Source organism: Schistocerca nitens, chromosome 1 (assembly GCF_023898315.1).
Source record: "Schistocerca nitens isolate TAMUIC-IGC-003100 chromosome 1, iqSchNite1.1, whole genome shotgun sequence".
In the NCBI taxonomy this organism is placed as follows: Eukaryota; Metazoa; Arthropoda; class Insecta; order Orthoptera; family Acrididae; genus Schistocerca; species Schistocerca nitens.
The window spans coordinates 930,449,872-930,467,533 of record NC_064614.1 but is presented as its reverse complement, the minus strand read 5'-3'; the positions used below and the strand labels follow the sequence as shown (position 1 = coordinate 930,467,533).

The window sequence follows — 17,662 nt, the reverse complement described above, 5'->3', positions numbered from 1 at the left end:
CCTTTTCTTAATCTTTCTTCTAAGATAAGTCGTGAGGTTAGTATTGCCTCACGTGTTCCAACATTTCTACGGAATCCAAACTGATCTTCCCCGAGGTCCGCTTCTACCAGTTTTTCCATTCGTCTGTAAAGAATTCGCGTTAGTATTTTGCAGCTGTGACTTATTAAACTGATAGTTCGGTAATTTTCACATCCGTCAACACCTGCTTTCTTTGGGATTGGAATTATTATATTCTTCTTGAAGTCTGAGGGTATTTCGCCTGTCTCATACATCTTGCTCACCAGATGGTAGAGTTTTGTCATGACTGGCTCTCCCAAGGCCATCAGTAGTTCTAATGGAATGTTGTCTACTCCCGGGGCCTTGTTTCGACTCAGGTCCTTCAGTGCTCTGTCAAACTCTTCATGCAGTATCTTATCTTCCATTTCGTCTTCATCTACATCCTCTTCCATTTCCATAATATTGTCCTCAAGTACATCGCCCTTGTATAAACCCTCTATATACTCCTTCCACCTTTCTGCCTTCCCTTCTTTGCTTAGAACTGTGTTGCCATCTGAGCTCTTGATATTCATACAAGTGGTTCTCTTTTCTCCAAAGGTCTCTTTAATTTTCCTGTAGGCAGTATCTACCTTACCCCTAGTGAGACAGGCCTCTACATCCTTACATTTGTCCTCTAGCCATCCCTACTTAACCATTTTGCACTTCCTGTCGATCTCATTTTTGAGACGTTTGTATTCCTTTTTGCCTGCTTCATTTACTGCATTTTTACATTTTCTCCTTTCATCAATTAAATTCAATATTTCTTCTGTTACCCAAGGATTTCTATTAGCCCTCATCTTCTTACCTACTTGATCGTCTGCTGCCTTCACTACTTCATCCCTCAGAGCTACCCATTCTTCTTCTACTGTATTTCTTTCCCCCATTCCTGTCAATTGTTCCCTTATGCTCTCCCTGAAACTCTCTACAACCTCTGGTTCTTTCAGTTTATCCAGGTCCCATCTCCTTAAATTACCACCTTTTTGCAGTTTCTTCAGTTTCTGGGGGTAGTCAAATGAAATGGAAAGAAGATAAAGATTTCTGGTCAGACGAATGGAGGGCAATATCAAGCAGCAGAAAGTAGTGATCAGGAGTAGGTTTTGTTAGAATAAGAATGTAGGTAGAAGGCAAATAACAGTGAACAGTTCATTGACAAGGCCACTCTTATCAGAACTGACAGCAAACCAGCACCAAAAACAATTGTTCTCACATACACTGATCGGTCAGAACAATATGACTATCTACCTAATAGCAGGTATGTCCATCTTTGGCATGGATAACAGTGGCAATGTGTCATGGCAAGAAAGCGGCAATGTGTCACCTAATTCCTATAAATTTCGGCGAAGGGGTGATAAGTTCTGACGTCATGCTCAATCTCATGATTTCCGCTTGGCCTGCAAAATGTTGTCAACTCTATCAATTCTTCGTTTGAAATGAATCTTTGTCCACCTAGAAGAATTTTCAATTTTGAGAAGAGATGGAAGTCTGATGGAGCCACATCAGGTGAATAAGGCACGTGTGGCAACAATTCATACCTTAGTTCGTGTAATTTTGCCAAGGCGATGGCACGTGTGCGGGCACGCATAGTCTTGATGGAAGATTACTTTCTTCCACACTAAACCTGGCCTTTTTTTTTGCGTATCTTTTGTTGCAATTTGTCCAGGAGATGAGGTTAGCTTAGTATTCTCCAGTAATTGTTTGTCCAGTGGGGAGATAATCTACAAACAGAATCTCTCTTGCATCCCAGAACACAGATGCTAAGCCCTTTCCTGCTGAAGGAACTGTCTTTGCTTTCTTTGGTGGTGGAGAATCAGCATTTTTCCACTGCTTTGACTGTTGTTTTGTCTCTGGGGTATCGTAGTGCACCCAAGTTTCATCTGTGGTCACAAAACACAGCAACAAATCTTCTTCCTTTCTCCTAAAATGGGTTAAGCATTGTTCCGATATGCCCAGTCTCGTGTGTTCTTGATCCAGTGTCAAGAGTCGTGGCACCCATCTCGTGGATAATTTCTTCATTTCTAATTCTTCAGTTAAAATGTGATACATCCTTTCAATTGGTGATCCTCAAACCATTTTTTGTACTTTTGCAATGATTTCTGGAATAGTGATACATTTTGGCTGACCACTGTGGGGATCATCATCTAAACTCACCCAACCAAATTTAAATTCATTTGTCCACCTGGAAACAGTTAAATATGAAGGAGCAGAGTCCCCCAGTGTATTCTGGAAATCAGCATAAATGTCCTTTGCTTTTGTACCTTTCTTTACGAAGTACTTAATCACTGCTCGAATCTCGATATTTTCCATCTTCGCAAATCACTACGCGGGAACAACAACAGAGCCACATTACCACCACAGCTCTCTTCCAAGAGCAATGACGTGGTACGTGTTTACAGGCAACAGTCCAATGAATATCATGTGAACAACTTGCTGCGCTAGCGCTGACCTCACATGTGGATTCCGAGAACTTTTCAAACCAACCTCGTACTATGTCCAGTATTAAAGTCTGGTGTTAGTTCTGCCACAGTTAACACCCTGTCCTCTTTTAACAGTCTGCCCAGCCTACGATGACCGACTAATGTAATGAAGTATGGTCACCCAACAACAAGATGTCTAGATGTGTTTTCACCTTGGTTTTGCCATGTGTTGACGACACTCACCACAGCACTCCCTGAACACCCGACAAGTTGTGCAGTTTCCGAAATGCTTGTGTCGAGACTACTCTTAGTCAAACTCAGGTAGATCGTGTGACTCCCTCATTCTACACATGGACAGCACTGTCAATGATACTGCATGTACTATGCGGGTGTCTGATAGCATTCATTCCTCACCAGGTGACAATGTTTGGACAGGGTTATATTGATAGTACGTCGGTGGTCATTATGTTCTGGCTGATCAGAGAGAGAGAGAGAGAGAGAGAGAGAGAGAGAGAGAGAGAGAGAGAGAGACATTAAACAGGTAATTCAGTATATAAAATTAATATTAGATAATAATCTAAAATAACCGGGGGGGGGGGGGGGGGGGGACTGGGTGATGGTAAGGGAAGGAATAGAAGGGCAAGTTACGGAAGAATATCGGCTTTATAGTAGGAATGAGATAGGAGAAAGACTAATAACTGAGTTCTGCAATAAATTTGAACTAATAACAGTGAATATACTGTTCAAAAATCACAAGAAGGTACACTATACTTGGGAAAGATACAGAGACAAGGGACAATCACAGTGGGATTACATCATTGTCAGACATAGATTTCGAAATCATATACTGGATTGAAAGTCATACCAAGGAGCAGATATGGACTTAGATGATAATTTAGTGATGATAAAGAGTAGATTAACGTTTAAGAGAACTGTCTGTAAGAATTAATGTGGAAAAAAGTGGGATATTAAAGTAGTGAGGAATGATGAGATGCAATTACTGTAATAATGAATACTATAGTTGGCAGTTCAGTTGAAGAGGAATGGAAATCTCTCAGAAGGGTTAGACAGACAGACATAAGTACAAAGAAGGTAACTCTAGAGGAATCTTGGATAACAGAATAAATACTTCAATTGAATGATGAAAGAATGAAGTACAAAAAGGTTCATAGAAAGGTAGTACTACAGTACCATAAGCCACTTAGGAATGAAATAAACAGCAAGAGCAAGGAAGCCACGCCAAAATGGCTGCAGGAATAATGTGACGAAAAGTTTGTCAGAAGGACCAATTATGCATACACAATAATCTAAACAACTGTTGGTGAAATTAAAAGCAAGAGTGTCAATGTTGAGAGTGCAATGTGAATTCCACTGATTTATGCAGAGGAGTGAGCAGATAGAGGGAAAAAGTAGATTTAAGTCCTCTATGAGGGAGAGGACTTGTCTGATTGTGTAACTGAAGAAGAAATGGGAGACAATATGGAAAAAACAGGGGATCCAGTAGTAGAATAATCCAGTAGTAGACTAACAGCTTAACTGAGGTTTGGAGCACTTGTAATAAAATAAGCAGAATTTCTAAACTCATTATGGGATGTTGCAACCAAACAACTGTTCAAGTTGGTGTATAGGATCTATAAGACAGGAGGCATAGCATTAGACTTTCAGAAAAATATCATCCAAGCAATTGTGAAGATAGTATGAGCTGATAAATACACTACTGGCTATTAAAATTGCTACACCATGAAGATGACGTGCTACAGACGCGAAATTTAACCGACAGAAGAAGATGCTGTGATATGCAAATGATTAGCTTTTCAGAGCATTCACACAAGGTTGGCCCCGGTGGCAACACTTACAACATGCTGACATGAGGAAAGTTTCCAACCAATTTCTCATACACAAACAGCAGTTGACCGATGTTGCCTGGTGAAACATTGTTGTGATGCCTCGTGTAAGGAGGAGAAATGCGTACCATCACATTTCCAACTTTGATAAAGGTCAGATTGTAGCCTATTGCGATTGCAGTTTATCATATCGCGACATTGCTGCTCGCGTTGGTCGAGATCCAATGACTGTTAGCAGAATATTGAATCGGTGGGTTCAGGAGGCTAATACGGAATGCCATGATGGATCCCAATGGCCTTGTATCACTAGCAGTCAAGATGACAGGCATCTTATCCGCATGGCTGTAATGGATCGTGCAGCCACATCTCGATCCCTGAGTCAACAGATGGGGACGTTTGCAAGACAACAACCATCTGCACAAACCGTTTGACGACCTTTGCAGCAGCATCGACTATCAGCTCGGAGACCATGGCTGCGGTTACCCTTGATACTGCATCACAGACAGGAGCGCCTGCAATGGTGTACTCAACAACGAACCTGGGTGCACGAATGGCAAAATGTCATTTTTGCGGTTGAATCCAGGTTCTGTTTACAGCATCATGATGGTCGCATCCATGTTTGGCGACATCGCGGTGAACGCACATTGGAAGCGTGTATTCGTCATCGCCATACTGGCGTATCACCCAGCGTGATGGTATGGGGTGCCATTGGTTACACGTCTCTGTCACCTCTTGTTCGCATTGACGGCACTTTGAACAGTGGATGTTAGAATTTCAGATGTGTTACGACCCATGGCTCTACCCTTCATTCGATCCCTGCGAAACCCTACATTTCAGCAGGATAATGCACTACCGCATGTTGCAGTCCTGTACAGGCCTTTCTGGATACAGAAAATGTTCGACTGCTGCCCTGGCCAGCACATTCTCCAGATATCTCACCAATTGAAAACATCTGGTCAATGGTGGCCGAGCAACTGGCTCATCACAATATGCCAGTCACTACTCTTGATGAACTGTGGTATCGTGTTGAAGCTGCATGGGCAGCTGTACCTGTACACGTCATCCAAGCTCTGTTTGACTCAATGCCCAGGCGTATCAAGGCCACTATTACGGCCAGAGGTGGTTGTTCTGGATCTATGCACCCAAATTGCGTGAAAATGTAATCACATGTCAGTTCTAGTATAATATATTTGTCCAATGAATACCCGTTTATCATCTGCATTTCTTCTTGGTGTAGCACTTTAATGGCCAGTAGTGTACGAGAACTGTTGCACAATTAGCTTAGCAGATCATCTTACAAGTTGTTGACAAGAATAATTTCCAGAAGAATGGAAAAGAAACTGAGGACTTGTCAGATGAGAATCAGTTTGCTTTTGGAAAGGTGAAGGTACCAGGGAGTTACTTCTGACTTTGCTCTAGATACTGGAAGCAGGACTTTAAATAAATGAAGACACTTTCAAAGGATTTATCTGCATAGAAAAAGCATTCAGCAATGTAAGACGGTGCAAGATGTTCAAAATTTAAAAAAAAAAAAAAAAGGGGTTTTATTATTATTGTACACACCAATTATGAAACAAAACTGTTTAACATATTTAATAGAAAAAACACACATGTGCAACAATTTACACTACATAAACATTCAATGACCCAGACTACACACAAATGTGAGATGCCTCAATCCAATGCAGCCTCTCGAATGGATGCTTCATGTTTACTCTTCATGCCACCAGGGAAATGTCTGTTAGGGCATTCATAATATGGCTTATTGTCTGAATATCACTGGTCACATGTACTGTTAGTGCGAAAGTCCCACTTGTGCATATTGTATTTACACATACTTTCTCCAGTCTAGGATCTATTGAGCTACATCCACACCTCCCTAAGATGACAAAAGCCCAAACCTGAACAGTTGTGTTGTCAATAAGTTCAAAGGTCTGGGATTTCTTGGTTTGCTGCTCACTTTTCAATCCAGTATCCTCACTTAATACAGGTTTAAAAGTGTGTAAGACAGGGATGTGGTCTTTTGCTCATATTGTTCAACCTATACATTGAAGAGCAATGACAGAAATAAAAGAAAGGTTCAAGAGTGGGACTAAAATTCAAGAGGAATGCAAGTGAAGAAGAATTACAGGGTCCGTTGAATGGCATGAACAGTTTAATGAGCACAGAGCAGGAGCTGGGAGTGAACCAACGATGCACAAAAGTAATGAGGAGTTGCAGAAATGACATTAACAATGAAGCTAACATCAAAACTAGTAATCACAAAGAAGATGAAGAGAAGGAATTATTCTACCTTGGAAGCAAAATAGCACATGATGGAAGAAGCAAGGATGACATAAAAAGGACATTACTGGCTACAAAAAAGTCTAATAGTAACAAACAGAGGTCTTAGTTTGAGGAAGAAATTAGTGAGAATGTATGTTTGGAGCACAGCATTATATGGTAGTGACTTATGAACTGTGGGAAAACTGGAAAAGAAGAGAACTGAAGAGTTTGAGATGTGACAATACAGAATGATGATGTTGAAATTTATGGACTGAGGAGATAGGTGGTGATAAGATTCTCCACAATATCACTGAGTAAATGAACATACGGAAAAAATTGACAAGGTGAAGGTACACAATGATAGGACATGTACTTCAATGGTACTCTTGTAGAGGGTAAAAACTGTAAGAGAAGATAGAGATTGGATTATATCCAACAAACAATTGAGGACACTGGGTTCAATTGCTACTCTGAGATGAAGAGGTTGACACAGAAGAGAAATTCATGGTGGGCAGAATGTAACTAGAGAGAGAACTGACAAGAAAAAACTGTAGTTATATTTACTGCTGTTTGAAACACTTACTAAACTAAATTCATCTGGTCTTGGCCACAGATTGTGTACATGAAACTCTCATCAACCTGGAACAGATTGTGATAACACCTGATAGTTTGCAATAATAACATACTGTCAACAAAGAAAACTTCCAGCATGCATTACCTACATCTACAGCTACACTCTGCAAACCACGGTGAGGTGAATGGTAGAATGTATGTCACATTGTACCAGTTACTAAGGTTTCTTCCCATTCCATTCACGTGGGGAGCATGGGAAGAATGATTGAATGCCTCTGTACATGCAGTAATTATTTTAATCTTATCCGCACGATCCCTATGTGAACAATACTTATGGGGTTATAGTACACTCTAGAGTAATCATTTAAAGCCATTTCTTGAAACTTTGTTAATAGACCTTCTCTCTGTAGTTTATGTGTATCTTCAAGAGCCTTCCACTCAGTTTCTTCAGTATCTCTGTGACACTCTCCCCCACATTAATCAAACCTGTGACCATTCACGCTGCCCTTCTCTGTATATGTTCAATATCCCCGTTAGTCCTATTGGATACGGGTCCCATACACCTGAGCAATATTCTCAAACCACTTGCACGAGTGATTTGTAAGCAATCACATATAGAATCTGACAAGGACTCCATCGGAGCCTAGAACTTTGTTCAATTTTAACAATTTCAGCTGTTTCTCAACACCACTGAAACTAATACTTGTTTCATTCATCTTTTCAGTGGTATGAGGATTAATTGGGGCAATTTTCCTGGGTTTTTCTTTGTAAAGGAACATTTGAAAATGGAGTTAAGCATTTCATCTTTTGCTTTGCTACCCCAACTTCAGTTCCTGTCTCATTCGCTAGGGATTGGACACTAACACTGGTGCTCTTAACAGCCTTTACTAATGACCAGAATTTGTTTCAGCTCTGTGAATGATCATTTGACAATATACTGCTACGGTAGTCACTGAAGGCTTCATACATTGCTCTTGACAGCCAAATGCATTTCATTCATCATCTCTATCTATATCCCCATGCTGTGTTTCACACCTATTATGTAGTAATCTCTGTTTCTTTAGAAGTTTCTTTACAGTGACTGTATACCATGGAGGTTCCCTACCATTATGAGCTGTTCTACTGGGTACATATCTATCCAGAGCACGGTCAGTTATTTTTTTAAACTTGGGCCAGAGTTCCTCGACATGCTCCTGTCCTGAGCTAAAAGTTTCTAGTTCCTCACTGAGATATGACACTACTTATTTTTTATCTAGTTTACTGAATATATATATTTGTGCTTGATTTAGTTGTCCTTTGTTCTTTGGTAATGATTGTTGCCACAACCGCATTATGGTGACTGCTACCAGTTTTACTATATATATGTCCTTTGTTCTTTGGTAATGATTGTTGCCACAACCACATCATGGTGACTGCTACCAGTTTCAATGTGGATATCCTCAAAGAGGCCAGGTCTATTTGTTGCCATTAGATCCAATATATTTCCATCGTGAGTGGGGTTCCTAACTACCTGTTCTAGGTAGTTTTCAGAGAAGGCATTTAGTGAAGTTTCACAGGATGTCTATCATATAAACCACTAACAAAACTGTAATTTTCCCAATGAATTGTTGTATGATTAAAGTCTCCTCCAATAATTACAGTACGATTGAGGAACTTATGTACAAGTGATCTGAAGTTCTCTGTAAATTTTTCAGTTACATCAGGACATGAGTCTGGTGGGCGACTGAAGGATCCAATAATTATTTTATGCCCACCCTGATATTGAGTCTTGCCCAAATCGTCTTGCATGCAGCTTCAATTTCTACCTCGGTGGCTTTGAGTTTTTTGTCCACTGCAATAAATACATCACTTTCATTTTCCATCAGCCTATCCTTTTGATATAGGTTTAAATTTTCCCCAGAAATCTCACTGCTATCAATATCAAGTTTCAACCAGCTTTCTGTACTTAGTATTATGTGAGCTTCACTGTTTTTCATGAGCTCTTCAAACTGGCACTTTGTTGTGAATGCTTCAGCAATTTACGATTTGGATTTTAATACTCTTGCCTGTGGGAGGCATTTCTTTCTATCTTTTACAGATCCCTCTGGGTTTCCTAAAGCTACCATTTCTCAACCCTATGGTGCAAGTCCAGGAAGTTGCAATGTAGCTTGGCACAGAATCTTCAAAGTCTCTGGTTCAGTCCTTCCACTCAACCCTCAAAAAAAGAAAAGGATTAGGAGAGCAAAGATAGCTCTATCCATTCATCCATCAATTTAGAAGCATATTCATAATACAATAGATGTAAAAGAATTGTGGAAGAGATATCTATGATGACTCCCAACTCTCAAGCATCATTTACTGATTTTTAACAGTTGGGCTGGAAAATTGCTTGTTCATACCAAAGTACATGTCAACCAGATAAAAGGATTGGTTCCTTTTAAGTTTCTGGATTACTTAATGAATGCATGCTTATCATTCTTGTCTATGTATACTTAATCATTTCTATCACAAGAGATTTCATATCCATCTTGCATAATTTGTTGAGACACTCTCGATCAATGGAATGTCTTAATTCAGTCAATTGTTGGACCAATTGTCTGAATTTAACTTCATATTTTTTATAATTAAATCAATCTACATATTTAGGAGCACTAGAAATGAAATTAATGACAAACTCAGATTTAAATTTGGTAACCACGTGGCAGACAGTGCAAGAATTCTGCTACCTTGGTAGTAAAATAAGAAGCATGTTTGCACAGGCAAAGAGGGTATTTCCAGACACAAGAAGGAAATTAGTATTGAACGAAGGCCTTAATTTGTGAGAGAAATTCCTGAGAATGTGTGTCCAGGGCACAACGCTGTATATAAGTTAATCACTGTGGCGAAACAGAATACAGAGGGAATCAAAGCATTTGATATATAGAGTTACCAAAAGGTACTGAAAATGGAGTACACTGGAAAAATAAGAAAAGTGAAAGTTCTCAGCAGATATGGTAAGGAAGAAACATGTTGAAACCACTGACAAGAAGAAGGGACATAATGATGGGACATGTATTAAGACATAACGGAATATCTTCCATGGTACTAGAGGAAGTCATAAGGAAAGACTGAGATCAGAATATACACAACAAACAATTGAGGACAATGGGTGAGGGGAGCTATTGAAGAGATTGGCACAGGGGAGGAAATCATGGTGGGTAACATCAATGCTATTAAAAGTTTGAACACGTAATGTGTCAAAAGTGACAAGGATATTTATATTCTGATGTATAATATTCTCAGTAACCAGGTTTAGCCCACAGAGCCACACAAAAAACAGCTGTTTAACAGTCCTTATTCAAAAATGTAGGGTTAAGCAAACCAGACATTTCCAATCCTCAAATGAAGTTATGGGAGTTTTTGAATTCATTATTTTGGACTTGCATGGTTCAATGGAGACATCACTAATTTGAAATAACTAGACACCCTCTAAATCAGATGATCTCCCTATAATTATCTTCTTACATACTCATAAAAATAGAAATGTGTGGTGTTTATTACTTGTACTGATCAGTGAAAATCAAATTGGAAAAAGAATTTGCACCTTACACATAGACATCAGAAAAGTAAACAAAATGTTGAATTTCTTTACAAGAGAATACAAACTTCAGATAATCATACCTCATACTGAAGAAGAAAACCACGTAATTGAGTATTACAGAAGGAACCTTGTTATAAATGTCGAAAACACTCTAAAGTTATCTTAAATGCAAACGTTTGGGGAAACAGTGACTTGACTGCTTAAAGAAATTGTACAAAATGCATCTGGAATATCATACTTTCCGTTCTTATGAAGCAATCTGATCAGTACATGTCGTTGCTGTTAACTGGTTCTTACCATTTTGTAATGAGTCTCTGTCTACTTGGGTCAGCTTTTTCAGGTGGATCATATTTCTCAAGAGTAGGAAGAATTTTGATGGGAAGGCCAGTCCCTTCGACAGCACCTGCCATGTATTCAACACCTCCCAGCTTCCATTCACCCGCAGTATTGACGAATACAGATGACAAGCAGACATTGTTGTGACGCAAGTTCCCGTCATTATTGAGAAAGCTTAAAGCACGCTGAAAAAGTACAAGGTGCTCACTTTACTCACAAAAGTAATAAAGTATGCAATCGTAAATATGAAAAAAAGATGACAGATTACCAACATTTGATGCATACTTACAGTAATCTGAAATATTCCCCATGACAAGTATAGATCACGTTGATGACCTTCCCTTGAAAGCTGTGCCAAGTGAGTTTCCAGAGGCACAACAAATTCTGTAGCCAAGTACAAAACCTTCTCAGTCTAAAAGCAAAGTTAATACATGAAACAATTAAGAATTACTAGCAGGTAAACAATATATGGATGGATAACATACAGAAATTTCCATAGCATTCAAGATATGTGAATTATTTTCCATATAAATTAAAATGCTACTAAGACAATCTGTACAACAAATCGAAAGATTCTAAAAGTTTTCCAGCTGAAACAATACCATTTACAACATACATGAGGTGTGCTCAAAAAATTCCAGAACTTTGTCCATAAAATTTTTTCTATGCCTACCCTTTACTTACTGTGCCTGATCTCCTTTAAAATATTTTCCTCCACAATCGATACACTGCTCCCAAGGCAATTTCCACTTCCGGAAGCAGTCTTGGTACATCTCTTGCTGGATCATGTGAAGCACTGTGCAAATTTTCTTTTATCCATCTACCGTTGCAAATCTTCAGCCTTTCAACTTTGTAAATGAAAAGAAGTACACACCATGGGGCCCAGATCTTAAAGAGTACCATGATTTTGTTTTTTGAGCAATAGTCATGCACCTGACATTGTAATTCTGTCAGAGACAGCAAAGGACTTGGAAGAACGGTTGAACAAAATGGATAGTGTCTTGAAAGGAGGATATAAGATGAACATCAACAAAAGCAAAATGAGGATAATGGAATGTGGTCGAATTAAGTCGGGTGATGCTGAGGGAATTAGATTAGGAAATGCGACACCTAAAGTAGTAAAGGAGTTTTGCTATTTGGGGAGCAAAATAACTGATAATGGTCGAAGTAGAGAGGATATAAAATGTAGACTGGCAATGGAAAGAAAAGCGTTTCTGAAGAAGAGAAATTTGTTAACATCGAGTATAGATTTAAGTGTCAGGAAGTCGTTTCTAAAAGTATTTGTATGGAGTGTAGCCATGTATGGAAGTGAAACATGGATGATAACTAGTTTGGACAAGAAGAGAATAGAAGCTTTTGAAATGTGGTGCTACAGAAAAATGCTGAAGATAAGGTGGGTAGATCACATAACTAATGAGGAGGTATTGAATATGATTGGGGAGAAGAGAAGTTTGTGGCACAACTTGACTATAAGAAGGGATCGGTTGGTAGGACATGTTTTGAGGCATCAAGGGATCACCAATTTAGTATTGGAGGGCAGCATGGAAGGTAAAAATCATAGAGGGAGACCACGAGATGAATACACTATGCAGATTCAGAAGGATGTAGGTTGCAGTATTTACTGGGAGATGATGAAGCTTGCACAGGATAGAGTAGCATGGAGAGCTGCATCAAACCAGTCTCAGGACTGAAGACCACAACAACAACAACAACAACAAGTCATGCACTAACAGGGATGAATGTATGGGTGCATTATCATAAGCCATGAACTGTCTCGCCACATTTCAGGCCATTTCCTTCTCACATTTTCTTGCAGGCGTAGCAACACATCCCGATAGAACCATTGATTAACAGTTTGTTCCTGTGGCACGAATTCACGATGAACTAATCCTTCAAAGTCTAAGAGAATTATCAGCGTGGCTTTGACATTTGACGTGACCTGCCGAGCCTTTTTGGTTTTGGTGAACCTTTCCTGACCCACTGCGAAGACTGAACCATGGTCTCAACATCGTAAGTGTAGACCCACATCTCATTACCAGTTATGATCCATTTAAGGAACATCTTGTTCTTATTTGCATGATCCAAAGGCTCTTCACAGATTGCGAGGCAAAGGTCTTACTGGTCTTGACTCATGTCATGGGACAAAACTGGTGGCAACACGAAGCATTCCAAGATGGTGTGTCAGGATTTCATGACATGATCCAACTGAAATGTTACATTCTTCTGCAATCACTTGGACAGTCAGTCTTTAATTGCCACAAACAATTTTGTTGATGTTCCAGACATTGTCATTGTTGGTAGACGTCAAAAGGTCATCTTTAATTTCTGTCCAGCCATTTTTAAACCATGTTTACCATTTGTAACGCCAAGTACAGCCTAAGCACTCATCACCATATGCTTTCTGCATCATTTGGTGTGTCTTTGTAAATGTTTTCTTGAGTTTCACACAAAATTTAAATGCAGATGAACTGCTCCTCTAACTCCGCCATCATGAAATTCGCAAACTGTGTGACAACATTTTATGCAATACAGAAGAGAACAATAACTAACAGACATACAACAATCAAACTTCCAGCAGTTACAGATTAAATACAGGCATGTGCAGGGATGCTAACTGCATTTTGCTCCAACACACCATTGGCATGAAATTATGAATGTTCTGGAATTCTTTGAACAGACCTCGTACAAATATTCCCTGACACAAAGGACCACTAAATTAATGTTTATTTTGAAATTTGGTTCTCACTTTTAGTAAACAAACATTTATTATGCACACAAGTTTTATATGTAGCAATTAGCTAACATACAACAAAATAAGTAGACACAAAGTGAAATTTTAAAGAAAGAGCAAAGACTGTGCATACCACACACTGAATAGTCATGCATTGGCATTTCACATCTTTCAAGAACTCATGCTATTAACCATTGGGGCATTATTCACATCAGAGAGAGTTTTTAAGTACTTATACACATTATGCAGCATTTGTCTGCGTTTATGGTCAGATTACGGTGTAAAAGGGATTGTCTGCAAATCATATAGCATCACTTAAAATTTCTTGAAGGTAAAATAGCTCTGTAGATTATGCCATTTCTCTTTGAATGCGAGCCAGAAATCGCATTAAAAGTATGCTTCTCTTTGAATGCATGCTGGTACTCAAACAAAAGGATAAAAAGTTGTTTTGCAGTGCTCTCTCCACAATAACTAGCAATCAGTGCCAAAGTGAGTGTAAAGTAATGTGCAAGGAACATGGCGAATTCTGTAGACGAACTGCTAAAGAGGCTCTTTGCCACTAGATATATGAAGGAAAAAATGAGGAGAAGCTGGTAGATGCCCCTTTCAAGTCCCTAGAACATTTCACCTGAGTGGTCTATGGGAAAATGGAAAATGCTCTCTAAAGATTTACACAGAGTATGAGGGATGTTTGAGGAGCAGTTGCTGTACTGGTGTCACAGTACATGTTTAATTATTAATTAAAAAATTAAATATCTTTAACCATTTCAATCTGTATAGTAAAGTTAATATATTCAATTTAATTACAATTACTACCCTCATAAGTCAAAAGGCTAAAGGTAGTGGTAAAGTAGCAAATATATGAGGAAATTTAGTATGATAAGTGTATGGAAAGAGTTGGTTATATAAAATTTTGTGCAAGCCACCACTGGTTAATTTAGTAATGGAGGAAAGTGTCGGATGTAAAAATTTTAGAGGAACATCAAGACTTGACTACAGCTAACAGGTTCAAGTGAATGTATATTGCAGTAATTTAACAGAGAAGAACAAACCTGCACAGGATAAACTAGCATGGAGAGCTACAACAAACCAGCATTTGGAATGAAGACCTCAATAAAAGCTGATACTTAACCAATGTGAATGTTCTTATTTTCATGTAGTCCCTGCTTCCAACAATTTTTGTGTACACAGTACTCAGAGGTTTTAGAGAATTAAGTATAAACAGTGCACAAAAATTCAGCAGCATATTTCAATAACAAATTTCTTTGTGTCTTTCCATTATATAAATTTGACAGAGATTATTTGGTCAGACACAATGTATTCACTTACGTTTTGATCACATGCCAGCCATTCTATCTCTGCAAATCATTTACATGCAACTATTCCCATGGATTAAAGATTAGTATCACTAACCACTGGTGAAAATGTCCTAGATTCAATTCCCAGAGATTAACTGGCATTTATGATGTTCAAAGGATTGAAAGCAGTCTCCTCAGCCTCGTGAAGTCACAACAGACGTTATAAAGCCAAAAGCAGCACACCAGGCTGTAGACCACACAACGTTATTCATTTCTATGCTGTTTTGTGAGATGCCATTTGATTTATTCAAAACTTATACTGGTCATTAACTCTGTCATCCATATCATGATACGATATACACATAATCAACTGGAGGGGAGAGTTGGAGAGAACCTATTACAGTTACCAAAGTGAATGGAATAGTTTGGTGTGCCATATGACTGGGATGTCATCCTACTATAGACCAGCTGTTGGTGTGACAGTCAAATGTGGGATGGTCAGCAAGTGCAAAATCAGTGTCTTCAATTCCAGACATATCACAGATGCCCAACACACTCCCTCTCAGAGGAAAAGCATATGCTGGTTTTTGCATGTTTCATTAAGCAAAGAGTCAATCACGATTATTTCAATTGGGCGAAAGCCACAGCCAAAAGAGTCAATTGTAATTGGCAACAATGTGTCAGTCACAGGGATCTAAAATAACTATTGTGGATTTAACAGCAGATATAGGACCACACTGTTGCTAGTTACACATCACATCATTATTCCACAACAAGAAGGAGCAATCACCCATACTATCTAAAAGAAACACCCCAGTAGGTGGTGTGGAAGCCAATGCCCCAAACATCTATCTCTGCTCAATGCAGGTCACAGAGCACACAGATCAGCATGGGTACAAGAACACCTTCAATGGATGCTCAAAGTATTGTAGAAGGTTGCCTCTAATGATAAGTCACAGTGCATGTTGCTACATTCTTACATTATGACGGCAGAGTAGGTGTATGTAGACAACATGCGATAATCCATCTTGGAAAAGTTATTCCCATGTGGTGGAACTTCACATGGGATGAAACGGGTTTGTTTCTTAGATGTCTGGCACAGCTCTCATCTGTAGTTACTTAGTTTCATGTTAGATGGATCATTCTGCACAACAGATCTTAATGATGTGAACAAGCCATTTTACATCCACATTGAAAATTAATTTGTGCCTATGGTTGCATTCTGAACATTTCTAAGTGTCCTTTTTAAAAAACGAAAAAAAAAGATATACAGATGTTGGGAGTTAGTAAGTTCTACCCACAATCTTGTGCACATTACAGTCACTATAGCAATGGAAATTCTTCTACGGAATAGAAGGGGTTGTCAAGGAGAAACTTTTTTAGTATGTTTTGAAATTTTCCTTTGCTGTCTGTCAGACATTTTATAGCACTGGATAAGTGATCAAAACTTCTTGTTGCAGCAATGTGCACCCCTTTTCATTCTAAAGGCAACCTTTTAATGTGGAGTAACGAATGTCATTTTTCCTTCTGATACAGTAATTATGTATTTCATTGTCCCTTTTGAACTGTACGGAATTATTTACTAGAAACTTCATGAAGGAAAAAAATACACTGTGAAGCAGTAGTCGGAATGCCTAATTTCTTAAATGGAGTCTACAAAAGATGATTATGGGTGAGTGCGCATATTTTTCTTACAGCACTTTTTGTGCAATGGAGACTTACTTTCTTAAAGATAAATTACCACAGAACCTTATTTCATATGACATTATTGAATGAAAGCATTGAGGAACCCACATGTGATTTTGCCCTAGTCACCATATGATACATTCACTGTTTAGAGCACCCTGCAAGCAAAGTACCACCTAATCACTCCCGAATTATGAAATAACATTTTGAGTAAGCCTGGAGGAATGACAGTGCTCGTGTGATTGCCCAAATCAAACATCAAATTCACTGAGTACACTAAGATACAGCCTTCGTAATTAATCTATCCATAAATTTTGCGTTTTCAAATCCATTTTGCGTTTTCAAATCCATTCATTTCAAATGCAACTCAATAATCACATAAATGGAAGATAAAGCCCATAACCAACTGAAAAAATGACAAATATATTATTACATTTAAAGCAGTCTACCAGGTGTACCGGTATGAAATGAGCGTTTTTTGTGAAAATGAAACACTAATTTTGAATTGAAAAGTAAAAACATTTTATTCAAAGTACTGACCATTGCTTTCTATACATTTTGATCACCTTTCTGGCAATTTGTGGACACCACACCAATAGAAATGTTCGTCTTTTGAAGCAAACCAATCAGACACCCAATTTTCGACTTCTTCGTAGGAATTGAGGTGTTCCTCAGCCAATGCGTGTCCCATTGATGAAAACAAATGGTAGTCGGAAGGGGCCAACTCTGGTGAATACGGCGGGTGGGGTAGCAGCTCCCGGCCAAGTGTTTTGATTGTATCCTGAGCCAGTTTTTGCTTTCTGTGCAGGTGCACTGTCGTGTAAAAAAAACTGTTTGTCTTTTAATATGTCTGCTTGTGTCTGTATATGTGTGGATGGATATGTGTGTGTGTGTGTGTGCGCGCGAGTGTATACCTGTCC

At 38.8% G+C, this 17,662-nt stretch overlaps 1 protein-coding gene across 2 annotated transcripts in view; it reads right to left on the bottom strand.

Moving 5' to 3' along the window:
- Positions 1 to 17,662, bottom strand: part of LOC126193450 (N-terminal kinase-like protein) — a 138,119-nt gene that overhangs the window by 104,370 nt on the left and 16,087 nt on the right. For both annotated transcript variants that reach the window (XM_049932688.1, XM_049932687.1), the window contains exons 3-4: positions 11,317 to 11,439; positions 10,989 to 11,212 (exon numbers count right to left, since the gene is read on the bottom strand). In XM_049932688.1, the coding sequence (XP_049788645.1) occupies positions 10,989 to 11,212; positions 11,317 to 11,439 (347 nt within the window). The remainder of the gene's footprint in view (positions 1 to 10,988; positions 11,213 to 11,316; positions 11,440 to 17,662) is intronic.